Source organism: Cicer arietinum, chromosome 7 (assembly GCF_000331145.2).
Source record: "Cicer arietinum cultivar CDC Frontier isolate Library 1 chromosome 7, Cicar.CDCFrontier_v2.0, whole genome shotgun sequence".
Lineage (NCBI taxonomy): Eukaryota > Viridiplantae > Streptophyta > Magnoliopsida > Fabales > Fabaceae > Cicer > Cicer arietinum.
Window position 1 is genome coordinate 14269434 of NC_021166.2, and position 19408 is coordinate 14288841.

General features: G+C 31.0%; 2 protein-coding genes across 4 annotated transcripts; one reads left to right on the plus strand and one right to left on the minus strand.

The window, feature by feature from the left end:
* Nucleotides 1-1807: 1807 nt before the first annotated feature.
* On the plus strand, nucleotides 1808-5940 carry LOC101489677 (uncharacterized). Of its 2 annotated transcripts, none has more exons than XM_004509130.4 (3): nucleotides 1808-2163; nucleotides 2335-2424; nucleotides 2539-5940. In XM_004509130.4, the coding sequence occupies exon 3, from the start codon at nucleotides 2680-2682 to the stop codon at nucleotides 5482-5484; it is 2805 nt and encodes a 934-aa protein (XP_004509187.1). In that variant the 5' UTR covers nucleotides 1808-2163; nucleotides 2335-2424; nucleotides 2539-2679; the 3' UTR covers nucleotides 5485-5940. The 2 variants fall into 2 exon arrangements, with proteins under 2 accessions (XP_004509187.1, XP_004509188.1); XM_004509131.4 differs by having other exon boundaries at nucleotides 2569-5940.
* A 1435-nt stretch (nucleotides 5941-7375) lies between these two features.
* On the minus strand, nucleotides 7376-12786 carry LOC101490215 (uncharacterized). Of its 2 annotated transcripts, none has more exons than XM_073370679.1 (11): nucleotides 12340-12786; nucleotides 11610-11788; nucleotides 11297-11519; nucleotides 10851-10992; nucleotides 10572-10772; nucleotides 10235-10366; nucleotides 10088-10141; nucleotides 9148-9560; nucleotides 8750-8966; nucleotides 8460-8650; nucleotides 7376-7901 (listed from the first exon to the last, which is right to left on the minus strand). In XM_073370679.1, the coding sequence occupies exons 1-11, from the start codon at nucleotides 12687-12689 to the stop codon at nucleotides 7724-7726; spliced, it is 2280 nt and encodes a 759-aa protein (XP_073226780.1). In that variant the 5' UTR covers nucleotides 12690-12786; the 3' UTR covers nucleotides 7376-7723. The 2 variants fall into 2 exon arrangements, with proteins under 2 accessions (XP_073226780.1, XP_004509189.1); XM_004509132.4 differs by having other exon boundaries at nucleotides 10013-10141; nucleotides 12340-12784.
* Between the last annotated feature and the right edge of the window lie 6622 nt (nucleotides 12787-19408).

A 19408-nucleotide genomic window follows, 5' to 3' on the forward strand; every position in this document is an offset into this window, starting at 1 on the left:
TAAATCATCTTATTAAAAAGACTAAATATAAAAATACAAATTAGAGACAAAATATATTAGTTGGTCATCGATTTTTGTGTTTTTGACACTTATCAACGAAATTATATATAAAAGGATTTTCCGTTTTCATTTCTAATTTTTTTCACTATATCAACTTTTTTTAGTTGATGTAAATTAATCAATTATAACTATAAATTCGAGAAATAAATTTTAAGATGTACCTAACTAAAAAAAATTTGTGGATTAACATTAACCAATTTTATAAGGACATGTTAACTTACACCAACTCATTTTTTAGTTGTAAATTATAACAATAAATTTGTTAAATTTGCTTTAAAATATAATTTACTAAAAAATGAATGTGTAAATTATAAATTCATATATATATATATATATATATATATAATATTAATTTTTAGTAATAATAAATACATTACATAGTAATTAAAATACTAGTAATATATTATATAGTTTTATACTGTAATGTAAGAGGAAAGGGGCCAAGGAAACTTCTTGTCCATCCTCCGTCTGTATTTGGTTGCGGTGCTTGCTTGGTATGTATTAACATATTGGCTTCAATATTTACATTTTAATTGTTATCGCTAAAAAAATTAATATATATATATATATATAAATATATAATTATTTTAATTTTATTATATTGATAGTAACTATTTTATATTATTAATTTTGGTGTTGTGAAATTTATTTTTAAATCCAACTTTTTTAATTTTAGTAATGTGGAATTTGTATTGTTTTAAGCGTATTATATTAATTTGAATCATTTGAATTAAAAATAAATAAAAACTTCACTGAAACTTCATAAACAAGACACCTAGATCACCGATTGATTTGTAAACTGAGCACATGCGGATGCAGGAAACGATTTTATATTTTTTTCTTCTGCTTTTGATCGATCCCCCGTTTGCAAGGGTTGACCAAAATGTCTGTTACTAAAGCAATACATTGGAGAAGAAAAAAAATCTAGGTAGTAATGAAATAAAGAAAATTATAATGGAGCAAGATTACAATCCACTTGATAATATTCTTTTTTAGTTGTTTGGGTTACATTTCGTTTGTCACATTCAAAATATGAGTAAATAAATAAATTTATTGATATGTCTCAATAAACAAATCCCTTGAATACAAGATGCTGACACAATGAGGTTTGCTAATTTCATAATATAACAACATAAATTGATCAACGTTGCTCCCTTAAAATACAAGATAGTTTGAAGAATCCGGTACTTGATTATTTTTTATTTGGAGTGGTATAAAGTAATTTTTATCAACTATAATTTGAAAGTAATAATTGAAGAAATTATGGAGATGGTAAAAAATAAGAACCATCTTAATCAAGATTAAAATATATGTTATTTTTTTATTTATTTATCTGAGTTGAATTTAATTGTCAATATAAAAAAATATATCCACGATATTTCACAATTATTTATAAATATGTCTTTAGATATAAGGGTAGCAGTTCTATTTTATTTTAAAAAAATGTGAAAAATATTATTATAATAACCAAGTAAGTATGAGTTCTATTATAGTAGAAGCAATTTGATAATGTAATTAATTAGGGATTTCACAGGTATTGGGGGTTTGGACTTTGGAAGTTGGACTTTGTGGTTGGCCAAGTTGGGTATCGATAACAGCATTTACAAGCCAGCTTATTATTATTTGACTTTTACTCATGACTTCACCCTGTGGGTCCCACTCAAAACATAGACAACCAAACCAAAATTCTTAATTTAATAAACAAATTAAAATCCATTTTAATAACAAATTTGGTTTTTGTGAGAGTCAATGTTAAGCTAATGTCGTTTTTCTAAAGATGAGAGAGATAGTGTGTGTAGAATAGGTTTATTCTGAATTAAAAAATTTCTTCTTTTTCTTTTTATATATCTTTATTTTTTTCCTTTTTCTTTTGAATTTTAAATTTAAGATGAAGATCGTACAGTGAAGATAGTATCATACATGTGTGTCTTGATGTGGGTCGCTTTGCTTTAATTATGCTGCAACGAACTTGAGAGAGAAAGAGAGAGCAAGAGAGAGAGAGAGAGAGAGAGAGAGAGAGAGAGAGAGAGAGAGGTGTTTCTTCTCCTTTGATTGCTATTCAGGTTCTATGTGGATTGTGTCTCTGGCTTGTTACTGGTTAAGGTCATTTGATTCTCCTTTAAATCCATTTCTCCAAAATTCTCTGCTTTTTTTTACACTTCTTGGTTAGTTTATTGTAGATGGGAGTTGAAATTTTTGGGATCTGGGGTCTAGGGTTTCAAGGGTTTGAGCTTTTGACTTTCTCACTTATTGTGTTTCTTTTCATTTTCTCAGAAATTGAGTATTGATAACCCATTATTGGTTCTGGATGAGGAAAAATACATGTTTTTTGTCCTTGTTGGTTTCTCATGAAATGGTGATGAGGTGAGTCTTTTTTTTTTTCTTTCAAAATTTTCTCATTTCATGAATTGGGTTGTTAAGGAAATTAAGAGATACAGGTTTTAAGATTCTTTATATTCTTGCTTCTTTGGCTTTTAGGTGAAGGAATTGAAGCTCAATTTGTTGCAGATTGATGGGAGAAACCCTCTTGGTTATGCTGTATGAAGTGTCTCAATAAAGCTTGCTTCTTGATTATTATCCCAGATTGCTTTGTGTGAGAGTGTATACAAGAAAGCTATAATGCATCTTTCACTGTGGAAGCCCATTTCTCATTGTGCTTCTCTGATCATGGACAAGAAAGGCAGGAGGAAAGCTGAATCCACTGCTGACATAAAAAGAAACCCATCAATGCTGCGGAAGTTGCAAGAAAACAAGCTGAGGGAAGCTCTTGAAGAAGCTTCAGAAGACGGATCACTCTCCAAATCGCAGGACATGGAACCTGAAACTGTTGGGAACCAGGATGAGAGCCTCGGCAGATCTAGATCATTGGCCAGGTTGCACGCACAGCGCGAGTTCCTTCGCGCCACTGCCCTTGCAGCCGAACGCACATTTGAGTCTGAGGAGGAAATTCCGAGCCTCCAAGAAGCGTTTTCCAAGTTCCTCACCATGTATCCCAAATATTTGTCCTCGGAGAAAGTTGATCAGTTGAGGACTGATGAATATTCCCATTTGCCACCAAAGGTATGTCTTGATTATTGTGGATTTGGTCTCTTCTCTTTTGTTCAGACCATTCACTATTGGGAGTCTTGTACATTTAGCTTGTCTGAGATAACTGCAAATTTGAGTAACCATGCACTTTACGGTGGTGCTGAGAAAGGAACTGTTGAGCATGATATAAAGGCTAGAATTATGGACTACTTGAATATCCCAGAGAGCGAATATGGCCTTGTTTTTACTGTTAGTAGAGGATCGGCTTTTAAATTGTTGGCTGAATCATACCCTTTTCAAACGAACAAAAAACTGTTGACGATGTTCGATCATGATAGCCAGTCTGTTAATTGGATGGCTCAATGCGCCAGAAACAAAGGAGCAAAAGTGTATAGTGCATGGTTTAAATGGCCAACTCTCAAACTCTGCTCTACTGATTTAAGAAAACAGATTTCCAATAAGAAGAAGAGGAAGAAGGATTCAGCTACCGGACTTTTTGTGTTCCCAGTTCAGTCTAGAGTAACTGGGGCTAAGTATTCGTACCAATGGATGGCCTTGGCACAGCAGAACAACTGGCATGTCTTGCTTGATGCCGGGTCGTTAGGCCCCAAGGACATGGATTCGCTTGGCTTGTCCCTTTTTCGGCCAGATTTTATAATTACATCATTTTACAGGGTATTTGGTTATGATCCCACAGGTTTTGGTTGTCTTTTGATCAAGAAATCTGTGATGGCAAGCCTTCAAAATCAATCTGGGAGCACCGGGTCAGGTATGGTGAAGATTACCCCTGAGTTTCCCGTGTATTTGAGTGATTCTGTAGATGGTTTGGATAGATTGGCTGGGATTGTAGACGATGAAGTCAATGGAGCTGGTGATAAGACATTTGAACCTCGCCAGGGATCACAATTGCCTGCTTTCTCTGGTGCATACACGTCTGCACAAGTTAGAGATGTATTTGAGACTGAAATGGATCACGACAGTTCTGAAAGAGATGGAACCAGCACTATATTTGAAGAGACAGAGAGTATATCTGTTGGAGAAGTGATTAAGAGCCCCGTCTTTAGCGAAGACGAATCGTCTGACAACTCATTTTGGATTGATTTGGGGCAGAGTCCATTGGGATCAGACAGTTTAGGTCAATCAAATAAACAGAAGATAGCTTCTCCCCTGCCACCATTCTGGTTTAGTGGGAGGAAAAACCAGAAGCAACATTCTCCAAAATCATCTTCCAAGATGTATGGCAGTCCTATGTATGATGACAGAGAGGTTAACCTTGGTTCTCATGACGAACAGCGTGTGCTGTCATTTGATGCTGCTGTTCTTATGTCACAAGAACTAGACCGCGTCAAAGAGGTCCCTGAAGAAGAGCAGATTGAGGAAGTTAATCATTATCCAATAAACGGAAATGGTCCAGATCATCCGCATGTCAGTGAAATAATGGAAGAACCTGGAACTAGTGAAGCAGCTCATAATGGATCTGTTGCTCTGAGAGACTCTTGGCTCAATAATTCTACTTCCCTTGCTCGGCATCAAAGCCTGGAAAATGGCTCTTCCTCTGATATTAAAGAGAGTGCCATAAGGAGAGAAACTGAAGGTGAATTTAGGTTGTTTGGTCGGAGAGAAGGCAATCGTTATGGTGGTGGTAGGTTGTTTGGTTTGGAAGATGATGAACACAATAGCAGAGGAAGAAGAGTGTCGTTTAGCATGGAAGACAATCACAAAGAGCACCTAAGAGAGACCATGGAGACAGGGGACATATCTGCGACTAGCTTAGATGAAGAAGAGGTCTCAAGTGACGGAGAATATGGTGATGGACAGGATTGGGGCCGGAGGGAACCTGAGATTGTCTGTCGAAATATTGATCATGTTGATATGCTTGGTCTTAATAAAACTACGCTTAGACTTCGGTTTTTGATAAATTGGCTTGTTACTTCACTACTGCAACTGAAGTTACCAGTTTCTGATGGGGATGAAAAAGTAAACCTTGTTCACATCTATGGTCCAAAAATAAAATATGAAAGAGGTGCAGCTGTGGCTTTCAACCTCAGGGACAGAAGTAGGGGGCTAATCAATCCTGAGATTGTTCAAAAGCTTGCTGAAAAAGAAGGAATCTCTCTTGGCATTGGTATTCTTAGTCATATACAAATTCTTGATAGCTCAAGACAGCCGCGTGGAGCTTTGAATCTTGAAGACACAACACTTTGCAGGCCTATGGAGAATGGTCGCCGTGATGGAAAAGGTAGCTTTGTGAGGCTTGAAGTTGTCACAGCTTCGCTGGGATTTCTGACTAATTTTGAGGATGTATATAAATTGTGGGCATTTGTGGCAAAGTTTCTTAACCAGTCATTTATCAGAGAAGGCGGTCTTCCTACTGTTCAAGAAGGCTCTGAGACATGAGATGGCACAGTCACCGCCCGTGACTTTATTCAATTTTGGATACTGAAGATGAAAATTATTTATCAAATGTCGTTAAAAGGGAGCTCTGGCCAGAACCTGCAGAGCCAAAATGATAATTTGTATGCTGCTAGATAATCAGATATGCTTATCTCTGCATCAAATTCGGATAAACAAGACTAGCTGGTGGATTTGTTAATTTATGTTTCTTGTTGCTTACAATTATCATTTTCCTCTTTATTTTTATTTTTTTGAGCTGGTTGTAGAGTTGGCTTTACAGAGTTGTTACATATTGGGTAGCCATGATGTACTTTGAAGCAAGATTGAATGGGTATAACTTCTACTGCTAAATACTTTTCCTTTGTTGCATACAAAAGGATTACCATCTTTTGTAAAAAGGTAGTGTTCATTTTTATGCTATAGTTTATGGTACCATTCAATGGGAGCTTTCTTTGTCGACTTAAATTGTGTTCCTTAATATTAGTGATAATTATTCCTTAAATTGGGAGCTTTCTTTTAATAATTCCCTTGGGGATTTTCCGGACATCTCAATCCTGGATATTTTTTTGTGTCCTCTGAAAAACATTCCTTAATACCAGATATAGGAAATGGAAATTCCTTAACTATGACAGCGGGATTCTATCCTAAGATTGAGTCAAAAATTAAATATAAACAATATATCTAATCTTAATTTAAGATAAATTTTGTTTATGTTTCATTTAAAAGATAATGTTTAAGTTACTAACAGTTGAATAAATATTATTATCAATATAGAATTAAATTATTAACTCAGTTTAATAGTTAGTTTAATAGTTAAGGAATAATATGTTAACCTACTATTACAGGCTAGTAGATACCTCATCCAATGCCTAAGCATTTTATTTTGTAAGAATTATATATTTTTTTTAAAAGGGTAACAATCATTGTTTGGCCTCAGCCACTAAGTTTTGTTTCACAAAAGGAACTGCCGTTGGGATTTTATAATGATGTTTTTCCATCCAGCAGTTGACAAATCACTAACCTCTGCTTTGCCATTGGAAAAAAACAAAATGTTGGATTGGAGTGTATTGGCCATGTACTCAAACGCCAATTTGTGGGACGTGATGAAAAGGAAGGAAACGAATGTATTGTGATTTATGTGGCAAAAATGAATTAATGAAAAAAATGCTTATTTTTACCAACTTTTTGCTGTCACCCAGAGTTGGGAGGGACCCCTCCCCGCATTGTCATCTCTGTTCCGACTTTTGGTGATATAGTAAAGATAAATCATATTTTGATAGGTAAATTTTGCAATAATTTTGATAGTTTTTTTATTATAGAGAGAAGTAATTTTGATAGTTAATGCAATTTAGTACTAGTATAATTACATTTATTAAACTTTATTAGATGTTCAAATATACATTAAATATTTAAATTTAATATCCATGATTTATATATTCAAAGACACTTGAAAAGTGTACTTAAAAAGGTTCAATATTGTAATTAATTGTGTTTAGTGAATGAATTATGATGTCATAAATAAATATAAACTTATATTCATAATTAATCATGTATTTAAACTTAAAAACTTAGATTGTAGTCAAAGTTTTTTGTCAAAATAATACATCGCTATAATAAATCATATTTACTATGTGTGGCAAATTGTCACTTGATGATTTATTTATGAGATAATTCGAGTGCATTTGTGAGGTCACTTTAAAAGTGGTTTAACTTTTTGAAGATAATAATGTTTATGCAATTATAATTTGGAATGTAAGATTTTATTATGAAATCAAATCCATGATTTGGAGATCATGTATGTGGCCTTACCTTAGTCCAACGTGGGGAAAAAACAATCATCATGCCAAACGATCTGTAATCTGCAAAAACAATCATAAGCTACACATAGACACCATTATGACCAAAATTGCATTGTGTCCTTTATTAATCCACAAGGCTGTGACATTTACATATTATGAACCTCAAATTCTTTTACAACAAAGCGACCAAGGTCCGGTCCGTGCGTGATAAACCAGCAAAGGTAATTTGTACAAATTCTGTTGGGTGTTTTAGTATTAAATGACGTAAGTAGGAGGGAACAACCAGTTGGAAACGAACATTGGAGAGCAAGAATTTTCCATGAGGAGCACTTGATTGGGTCTTGGTTCATCCAGAAGTACAATCTCAATTTTAGCACCAGATTTGCCATATGGAGGTCTATCACAAGTGCCAACTACGTGCAGATTATCATCAGTTGGCATATCTAGGATTCCATCATCTTAATGAGAAAAGCAGCCTCTAATGCTGATTCCTTGGATTGCAAATAACGGTTTTCCTCCACTATATCTGTGGTCAGATTCAGCAATATTGGCCGTTTCGGGTCATAAATTGAAAGGTCACGAACTCGTGCTACCCATTTAGCTGCTTCCCACACTCCAAATCTGAGTCGCATAAAGCAAAAAGTAAAAAACCTGTTAGTCTAATTTTTGCATAAACACATAAAGCCAACTAATGTACAGATAACAATTTTCGATCGACAATCGGCAGCAGCTTCATATATTCTTAGATGGGGAATATGATAACAGAGGAGTGAAAAATGTGATTTTTCACTTAATCCACACATATTCAACCCCCTGTCTCTTCCACTTTCTATCCTTTCTTTTTCCTTTGATTTATCCCCCTCCCTTTCCTTCACAACTGCAAAAAAATGCCTCAATTTTTCTTTATGGTGCATTTGTTAACATGTCAAGAAGCTTAAGAGTCTATATTGGTAAGTCAATTAGTTAGGCCGAGTTAGTGAATAGATATAATAAGGCATGTTGCCTGTAAATAGAGAATATAGATTAGAGAGGGTATCTTGTCATTTGAGAGAAATGAGGCCAATTGGCATTGTTCTGTAATCAAAGGGGATTATTCCCTATTTTTCAGTAATAATATCGGATGGTTCAATCAGAAACCATGTAAAACATGACAGGAAGATGTGAACATCAAGGCCGTACCGTGTATTGAAAGATGAGCTTACTAATACCGCTGGATAAAGAGCATCCCTTTGAACATTGTCATATGGAGAATATTCTCGAATCGCAAGAAAATCATCGAGGTCCCTAGGGTAGCCAAACTCTTCATAATCATCAGCTGCAAGTGGTAAGATGGGATGCAAGAGAGTGTTGGTTGCATCTAAAAAGGGAACCTGCAGTAATAACCATACAAAAAAAGGAAATCTGAGTAAACATATTTAAACAGAGCCTGAGAAATGCAATCTCAAAAGTAAACAGACAGTCTCCAAAACCTTCAAGACTGCAGCACGAAATAAATCTGGAAAACGGTTAATAGCAGCAGCAACCAAAAGTCCTCCAGCACTATATCCCGAAGCAGCCAATTTATTTTCATGCACAATACTTTTTTCTATGAGGAACTTAGCACAGGAGATATAGTCATTGATTGAATTATGTTTCTTAGCTCGTCTCCCATCATGATGCCATTTCTTACCATAACCACCTCCACCTCTGAAACAGGACACCCGAACTATCGTAAATAAGAAATCAGACTTTAGAAAAATATAAATTCATTTGAGAAGTTTGCAGTAACTTAGAAACGAATAAGAAATCGTATACATAAATTACAAAGAAAAAATATCCATAGGAATATGCATCAGAGTACATGAACACCAAATACTGTGAAGCCTACCTAACATCAGCATAGGCTATGACCCAACCACGGTCCAGAAGGCTTTTATATTCACTACGCCACCGTTTGTCGAGTAACTCACCATAAGCTCCATGACCATGCAATATCCCAGGTTTTTCATCTTTTGGCTTATTGTCACGTGCAGAAACAATAGTCAATGTAATCAGAACCCCATCAAATGAAGGTACAGCATATTGTTCACAGGCATAAAACTCAGACAGGTCATTCCATGAGTGGTCATCTTCCAAGTTGGCATTCACAGGACTGGAGTATTTTGCATTTGGGGATTCCAAGCTTACACTTGCAGAATTTGTACCATATAATATTCGTGTTCTGTCATGAAGCATATTTTGTTGTTGAATGATATTCCACTTACTGGTTGCTAGGTCATAATCAACCACAGCATCAGGCATCTGCAATAAACTTCTCATGATCATACTGGAATTTGATTATGGAAATTTCGTCCACATTGAGACTGTATAAAAAGTAAATCTGAAGACCAAATTTATGAAAGTAAGCATCTCATAATCATGTCTATGAATATACGTACGTTACAATGAGTACACACAGATTGTCATAAAGCAACAAATACCTAAAAAGGAGGAAAGTAACAGGCAGAGGAAACTTTGATAACCAAAACAATAATGACAGGCACACTGGCAAAATTCAACATTTAGTACTTTTTGGAGACTCAAACAAATCTGGAACTAATGGTATAGAAATTTGTCTATATATCTAAATGTTCATCTAGTAAAATCATTCTTGATAAGATCAATTGAACAATCAAAAACAAAATTATTTCCAAAGCATTATTTCCTTTTCATATTCTCGAAAGGACAATAACAAGAAGCAATCATTCACATACCACAGGAGATGATATTATAAAGCGCATGAATGGTGAGAAAAAGTCATAATTTGGTCCAGGTGAAATTTGACAAACATGTTTTGGAAGAGACAAGTACTGCAGGTCGAGCTTCCTCAGTTTAACTGCCCCCTGTCACAAGAATAAGGTGGACTAAGCAAGATTCAATAAAATGATCATGAACTTGTCTGTAAGAGCATGTTATAGCAAATTCTCTTTGATTACCTTCCCGAAGAGCAGTGGCAGTCCAATTGAACAAAGTTTAAAGTTTTGATTTTCCCTGACAATGAGTGCTAAGTATTTATCACTAAAATCAACATCCTCAATAACCAAATCCGGGTCATCAATAAGTACCTCCTGCAGATTATGAGGCGTAATATAACATTATGTAAGGTAAAGCTGACTGTCACAGGGAAATAAACCAAATAAACACAAAAACAAGTAACAGTAATAATAGCATATATCTCACTATCTCGAGTAAACATATCTTTTGCATTTAATGCAAAAGAATAATAATAAAATGAAACAAGATAATAGTAGAAAAAGTTAGGTTCCAAACTACCTCCCATTTTCTTGGATTTGAATCAGTGTCCTCTGGGCTACAAAGAAGATAATGATAATCAACAGATTTCCCACCTTTGGGAGCATCGGTAAATAAATAGAGATAACCTCGGTGATGTTCAATTATGCAGTGAGCTATAGCATCACACTCCCAGACAAGTTTCAAGCCAGATAATGGATCAGCTGCATTTATTAGAAAGACCTAAAAAATGGTTACAATTCTTCTACAATATATGAAGGACCTTAACTTGATGGAGTTTGCACAGTATACATCTTTTACCTTTGATGATGTGGTGGAGAATGTATTCACAGTCACAAACTTAAAGTCTTTTGTGTGCCTTATACCAATGTGAACATTTTCATCTGATTCTTCCAAAAGTAAAACATCTTCATCAGTTGATCCTATAAGACTGTAATAAATCCTGCAGCAACATGTGGTAGGATGATATCAAGGAAAATTACCTGGATTCAAAAGTTAATAATCATATAAATAAATAAACAAACAGACTAAAGAGAACTTTGAGTAAAATGAAATGGAATGAAATGATATTAAATTCCATTGTTTGAATTATTCAAAACACAATGAAATGAAATGGAGCATGATGATTTCATTCGAATCCATTTCATTCAATACCCCACTTTAATCCCCTTTCAATTTGAGAGTATCAGATGGAGCGAGTCTCTTTTCCAAACAATAAAATAGTAACTCTATTTCCTTCTTCTCACCGGTATGGCCTCATTTTCTGATCTGTTACAACATAAAGCAGTGCCTGGCCATCTTTAGCCCATGCTAAATTTGAAACTCGATCTGCCTGAGGTTTACTGCATAATGAACCCGAATTCAAATTTCTCACAGATAATTTGAAGTAGTCATTGTCTTTATCATACATAGTATAGGCAAGAAACTGATGGTTTGGTGAAACCTCAGAAAGTTCCTCATAAGCATAACCTACAAAATTTTCAAATAAAACAATTTTCAGCATCCCCAACAACTCTAAACAAATTCAAGTGAGAATTGCATTACATTGAAAGGCATTACCTCCAAATCTCTCTGCCTCTTGATTATAGTCAACCAACTTCTGTTCAATTGTCTTCCCTGTCGTAAAATCAAAGCCAGCAGGAGGATACTTATGCGAAATGAAACTGTCGTTCAAGCTTGCCAATCTTCTGCAAAGCACAGGGTAAGGTTTCCCTTCTTCAACACGACGATAATACAACCTAACACCACAAAAATGACAATCACAAAAGGGAGCAAAGGGTTTATCATATAAATGCTTAAACTATAAACTATTTATATAACAAAAGACAAAATAAAGTCCAAGTGTTTTCATATAAGCTATAAGTTGTTTTCATAAATAAACTATAATTGAAAGCTTATGAAAATAAGTTGAAAACAAATAATAGACATATCATATGTTGTTTCTTTAAACTCTTTCAAACAGATACTACCTCAGTCCCTAAATATAAGACACTCTTTGAATTTTGAACTGCATTAATTACTTCTTTAGCAATATACCCCTAATAATTTACATCTTTTTCCAAAACCAACAATAAATAATATAATGAAAATAATAACTATTTATCTCTCTTGAAGGATTAAATTGTAAAAATAATATCAATTCTCAACAAATTTAATATTATCATCAATTTGATCAATGGAGTCTTATATGTAGTAACCGAGGTAATAATATGCATATGCTCAAATTAAGTCAATCGAAGCTCAAAAGCTAACAAGTTTTTGTTGAATAACAAAAACAAAGAGAACAAACCAAGGCCCCCAGCGAAGAGGAGGAGTGGAAAGGTCAAAAGGAACTCGGGATGCCATTTCGAAGTGAAGCTTGTTGAGGAGACGTTCAGAATCAGACATTACGGCCTCGGTGTACTTCTCCTCTTGCTCCATGTACACGTCCATGTGACGCATCGCTACTTTATCGCTCAGGTTCGACATCCAGCTGTAAGGATCCTCCCATGTCACTCCATGGAAGCTGAACTTCTGAGGCTTCTTTGGAGCTTTTGGAGGGGTTGCTGCAGGTAACGGTGCTTTCTTCGCCGCCTTGTACTGCCGGAATAGCAGGTAGTTGCGGCGGGTGACGGCAGGGAAACGAAATAGAATGTGCATAACGGTTGTGGTTTCCTGGTTGAGTTGAGGAAAGGGTTTTAGCGCAGAACTAAACCCAGGTGGCGTTTGTTTAAACTTATTATTATTTATGGAAAAATCAAAATTGCCCAAATAATTTCTGATAAATTATGGAGTGGAGCATTGGTCATAATTTACTAGCGGAAAAAGAAGCAATTTTAAAATGTTTTGTTTTTAAACAAAATATCTATAAGTATGATGTTACTTTAAATTTAAAAATAAATTGAAATGAATGTTTCAATAAAAATAAAAATAATAATAATAATAATTAATAAATAAATAAATAAATAAAACATACTCTATCCACTTTTACTCTTCTTCTCACTCATTCCCTCTATTTCTTTCCTCTCTCTACTACTTCCTCACCTCCACCCTATTTTCATTTTTTTTTTCTTCTTTTCTTCTTCTATTCTTTTTTTCACTTAAAGTCACAAATTAGTCTTTCAAACCATAAAGTCATAGGAAAGATATACATTTCTTAAACAAGTTTTCTCGTATTTTCACAAGTTCTTGGATAGAATTTTTGAGTTAGAGTTTGCATTCTAAAGAAAAAGAAGAGTATCAATTCTTTGAGAGTTGTTTATTAAGACTCTTTGATCTAAATACACAACTTTAATGTTAAAGAATGAATTTATAGAACAATGTAGTTTTTGTTAACCCTTTGAGAGGAGACAGCGTTAGATGAAGTCACTCTTAAGGGAAATGTCACTCTTAAGAGAAGATGGCTATCAATAAAATGAAGTCACCTTTTATTCCTTTAAAATTTATGTTTTTACTTGTTCGATTTTGTATGATTTTTAAGGTTTCTCATTTTGATTTCACTACTTTTATGAATTGGAATTTCGATATTTATATCAGAACGGTTAAATTATAGATTTTATGATTTTATCATGTGTATACTTTATTTTAGAATTACATATATTTCAGGTATTATTATTTAGCATAATTGTCACGTAAATAATTATTTGTGCCTTTTTGTGTTTCCCTTATAGTCAGTGGTGGTTGTTGTCTTCTCACTAAATATTTGTGACTTACCCCTTCTTGTTGTTCATTTTTTTTTCCAGATTCACATGCAACTTAGTGGATTCAAGTCTCAATCATTTTTTTGGTTGGCCTTTTTGATCGATGACCCTTTTGTAAAGTTTGTCGAGTCGTGGTGTATTTTGCATCTATTTTGAGTCTATAAAGTCTTTTTGAAAAATGTATTAAATATTTAGATTGTGCTATTTGAAATATGACTGAGTTAAACGTTTGAAGGAGGACTTAAAAAAAATGGAAACGTTGAGGTTATAGAGGATATCTTGTCGAAATCTCATGAAATATTATATATTTTTTGAATGGTTATTTAGAACTAGTGAGTCGCTTAATTGTTAAGTTAGTTGATAAACTTACCAGATTAGGAGTATAGCTTCTGCGTCGGTCATAACGTTCGGTTTTTGGGTCGTGACATAAATTGAATTGTTAAAATTAAATTTATTTATCTAACAAAATGTCTAATCATATATTATAATATATTGAAACAAAATTATAATTCTATTAAATGACACGTCATACACTTATGTGTCACATCATAACATTTGTGTCACATTGTTTATATTCTTATGTGGCACCTTCATATGTCTCTACTTTTCATCTCACATATTTTATTCCTCAATTTAGCTTTTACATCTCACACATCGTATACATAATTTAAGAACCCTTTCAAAAAAGTTCATCACAAAAATAATTATAACATCTTCTCACTCCAATCAACTTTTGCGGCTCCTCCAATTTTAACTTTTTATATTTTACATATTAATTGATAATAAAATACATCACATTGACGTCATCTCATCTCAAATGTTCCTATAATCATTTGCAAGTATGAATCCGATTTCACTAAGTTATATATGAATTGATATCACAAAGTCATATCTGAATTCGATCTCACAAAGTCATCTATGTTCATTTCTTGGAAAATTTGTGTCATCAATACACTTATCTTCACCTATGTAATTAACTATAAATTGTCCACACAACTAGACAAAATATTTTTATAAAAATAGTGTTCTAAGATATTTTATCGGATATCAAAAGACAAAAAATTGGAACTGAATCATCTCGACATATTTGAAAAGTATATACTTTGAGTTTGAAAAATTAAATTTATATGTCACAAAGAGTTCAGTTATTTGCGGTTCTCTTTCATTCTATTAGATTTTTATGGCGTTTTTGGTATTCTCTATATGCCATAAAGAACTCAGTTATTCGTGGTTCTCTTTTATTCTATTGGATTTTTATGACATATTTGGTATTCTCTGTAACAATTTGTAGCTTATGTCTTATTTAAAAAATTGTAGCTTATGTCCTCAAATAAAAATAAAAAACTATTTTCATCTACAAAATTGATACGATATTCAAGCATAATCTCTTTCACATTTAATCGATTCAATATTAGAGAGTCCAAATTAATCTTACATCTCACTCAACCATGATAAAATACAAACTTTTAAAAATAATGTGATCTTAATTTTTTAATTTTAATAATAAAATTTAATCAATGGCATTTTACTCTTTAATACAAAATATCGTAATTTTGATTTTTTTAGTAGTTAATAAATAATTTCTTGATAAAATTATTTAAAAATAATTGAAATTTTGAAACAAAACATTTGAAGTTTCAACAAATAAATACATAGTAATACTAAATTTAATTTGAACATTCAGTTATCCTTTAAGTTATTATTTTATTTTTAATCTTTTTTCACAAAATGATAATGACTTATTCAACATCATTTGTAATAAATAAATGTTAATAAATTAGTAGTTATATTAGTTTTATATGATTTTGGACTTAAACATCATGAAAAATGTTGAGTGTTCCTAACAACCAAGTTATAACTTAATTCAAATATATATTAATGATAATTCATAACATATAAATACATATATTTTCATTGTAATTCATTATATATAAATACAAATAAAGTATCATTTAAATTGCAACAACAAAAAATGAATAAACTTTCAACAAAAAAACAATAAACTTTCAACGAAAATGTTATATCTCTAAAGTTATCAAAAAATTCCGTAAAAAAAAAAATGGAACTAAAGTATCTCGACCTATTATTGGATGTTTGAAAAGTTGAATTTACATGTAAGAAAGAATTCAAGTATTTACCATTCTCTTTCATTCTATTATTATTTCATCACACATTTGGTATTCTCTATTTGTGTTAAAAAATATATAGCTTATGTCCTTAAATATTTTTTAAACAAATATTGTTATCTACAAATTTGATATGACCTTCGAACATGACTCATTTCATGTTTAATCAATTTAATATTAAAGGATTTACATTCATCTTGCATCTCACTCAACTATGATAAAATATAGACTTTTAATAATATGAACTTATTATATTTTTAATTTTACTTTAAAAAAATTGATCAATGAAATTTTACTCTTTAATACAAAAGATTGCAATTTTAATTTTTTTAATAGTTAGTAAACAATTTTTTGATAAAGTTGTTAAATAATTGTAATTGAAGTTTATCATAAACAAAATATTTCAAGTTTCAACAAATAAATAAATAAAATTAATTGAAAAATTCAGTTATCCTTAAAACTATTATTTTACTTTTAATTTTCCTTTTAAAAAAATAATGACATATTTAATATCATTATTAATAACTGAAACTTACTTTTTTATAAGTAAATATTAGTAAATTAGTGGTGATATTAATTTTATTAGATTTTGAACTCGAAGAGTTTCCCTTAGACAACACGTTTCAAATTTCAACAAATAAATACACACTAATACTAAAATTAATTGAAAAATTCAGTTATCCTTAAGACTACTATTTATTTTTAATCTTCTTTCACAAAAAATAAATAATAATGACATATTCAATATCATTTTTAATAACTGAAAATATTTTTTTATAAGTAAATATTAGTAAATTAGTGGTTATATTAGTTTTATCAGGGTTTGGACGCAAAACCTCCTTCTTAAAACTCTTCGGTGTCCCTCACTTAAATTTCACTAACAATAAATTTAATAAACTTTCAATAAAACATTAAAGTAAACGATCTAAAAAAAATAACTCTAAAAGTCATTATAAATCTTTGAAGCATCATTGTATGAAGATTTTAATATAAAATATTATGATTAATTTATTTTTGCTACATAAAATGATAAAGTACAAGTCTTTTTTGAAAATGATTGTTTACGATACATTTAAGAAATTATACACCTATCATTCAAAAGTAATATATTTTATTATGTGAATATGAGGCAAAGATTAATCTCTCAAACCAAGTTAAAGCATAATGTATATCAAAACTCCCCCTTAAAAGATTTAACATTATTGTATTCCCATAAAAAGAAATATATACTATAACATATTTTCATATTTATAATTTAAATAAATTATATAATTGATTTTAATTTTTTGATGCGTTAATGTTAACATATGTTGACAGAAAAAAACTTACAACTTAATTAATTATACTTTCATATTTGTTTAAAAAAATATTATTCACTATTGAGAGTCTTCTCTAAATGCAAATTTGAGTAACCATGCACTTTATGGTGGTGCTAAGAAAGGAACCGTTGGACATGGTATAAAGACTAGAATTATGGATTATTTGAATGTCCCTAATAGTGAATATGGTCTTGTTTTTACGGTTAGCATATGGTCTACTTATAAATTACTAGCTAAATCACACCCTTTCCAAACTAAAAAAGAAATTGTTGACCATGATAGCCAGTCTACAAATTGGATGGCTCAGTGTGCCAATAACATAGGTGCGAAAGTGCATGGTTTAAATGGCCAACTCTCAAACTCTGCTACACTGATTTGAGAAGAAAAAAAAATTCCAATAAGTAGAAGAGGTAGAAGGATTCAGCTACTGGTCTATTTTGTTCCCAGTTCAGTCTAGCGTAACTAGTGGATGGCCACAACATAATAATACGTCCTTTTACAGGGTATTTGGTAATGTTCCCACAAGCTTTGGTTTGCACATCTTTTATATTACAAAATCAATTGCAAATAAACAAAACATCTTTGAATTATGTGTGTGTGTGTGTTTTTTTATGGATCCCCTTCTTGCAAGGGTTGACCAAAATGTTATTTACTAAAGCAATGCATTAGAGAGAAAAAAAATCAAGACAAGAATACAATCCACTTGATAATATTCTTTTTTAGTTTTTTGGATTACATTTCGTGTGTCACATTCAAAACATGAGTAAATAAATAAATGTTATTGATATGTCTCAATAAACAAATCCCTCGAATACAAGATGTTGACACATTGAGGTTTGCTAATTTCATAATATAACAACATAAATTGATCAATGTTCTTCCATTAAAATTCAAGACAATTTTTTATTAAAAAAAAACAAAAAGACAAGAATACGATAGTTAATAATATTGGAGTGGTTGAAAGTAAATTTTTGTCACTCTTATGGTTTTTTTGTAGTAGGAGATCATATATATATATATATATATATATATATATATATATATAATATCTGACCATTTATAACCTTTTAATCTTTTTATTTTTTATTTTAATAAAGAGTTAATTTAATAAATACAAATATTTAACAAATAAATATATTATTTTAATAAATCTCTTAATTTGTAAATAAATTAGCAACTTAATTATATTTTGTTAATAATTCATCTTATTTTTCTCCGGATCTAATTAATAAAAAATAAGTAAGCAAATTTTATTTATTTATTATATTCAGAGGAGAAATAGGAGGGAGTTCTTAACAAAATATAATTAAGTTGTTAATTTATTTGAAAAATAGAAGAGTGTTTTAAAAATAATATAACACGTTATTTATTTGGGTATATCTACTCAATCGCAGTAACTTCAATGTATTTTATTTTTTTGTTAAATTTATTTTGTTTGAGTTTATTAATATAATTTTAGTTTTTATAAATATTTTTATTATTATTTATTTATTAAACTAACAATTATTCTTTTGTTAAAATACAAAATTAAAAGGTCATAAAAGATAAAAAAAAGTAAAATAAAGATATTTTAATATATAAATTTTAATGTAAGGTATAATGAAAATTTAAAAAAAAAAAATATAGATGCAAATAAACCTCTCGTTACTATTATTTTAAAGTAATAATTTAAGAAATTACAGAGATAGTGAAAAATGCAGAATATTTTATTTCAATTGAAAATACATGTTCCTCTTTTACTTTTAGATATATGAAATTATGTACTTTGTATTCTTCTAATTAAATGTTAGTTTAGTGTTTGTAACAAAAAAAAAAGTTTGTGTAGTGTTAAAAGTTTTCTATTATAACTTTAAATCATAGTCTTTACATCTCGTATGATATAATTATAAAATGAATAACTATTAATTTAAATCTCTAATTAGATCTATATTTAAATGTGTGAGATGTTAACATAATAATTTTTAAATATACTAAAATTATAAAAATAAATCTAAATTATCTTTTATTAATTATTTTAGTCTTTAAATATATCTTTAGCTTGTTAATTTAATACTCAAATATAATTTTTACAAATTAATTTGATCTATAAAATTATTAATAAAAAAGAAAATATGACAATTAATTTTTCTCATAGTATTATAAATATGACAATAGTTGAAAGAGATCTACATTGTCTTTCCTATTCAAAGTTTATGAGTTAATATAGAAAAATTTATATTCTTAATCAATCACAA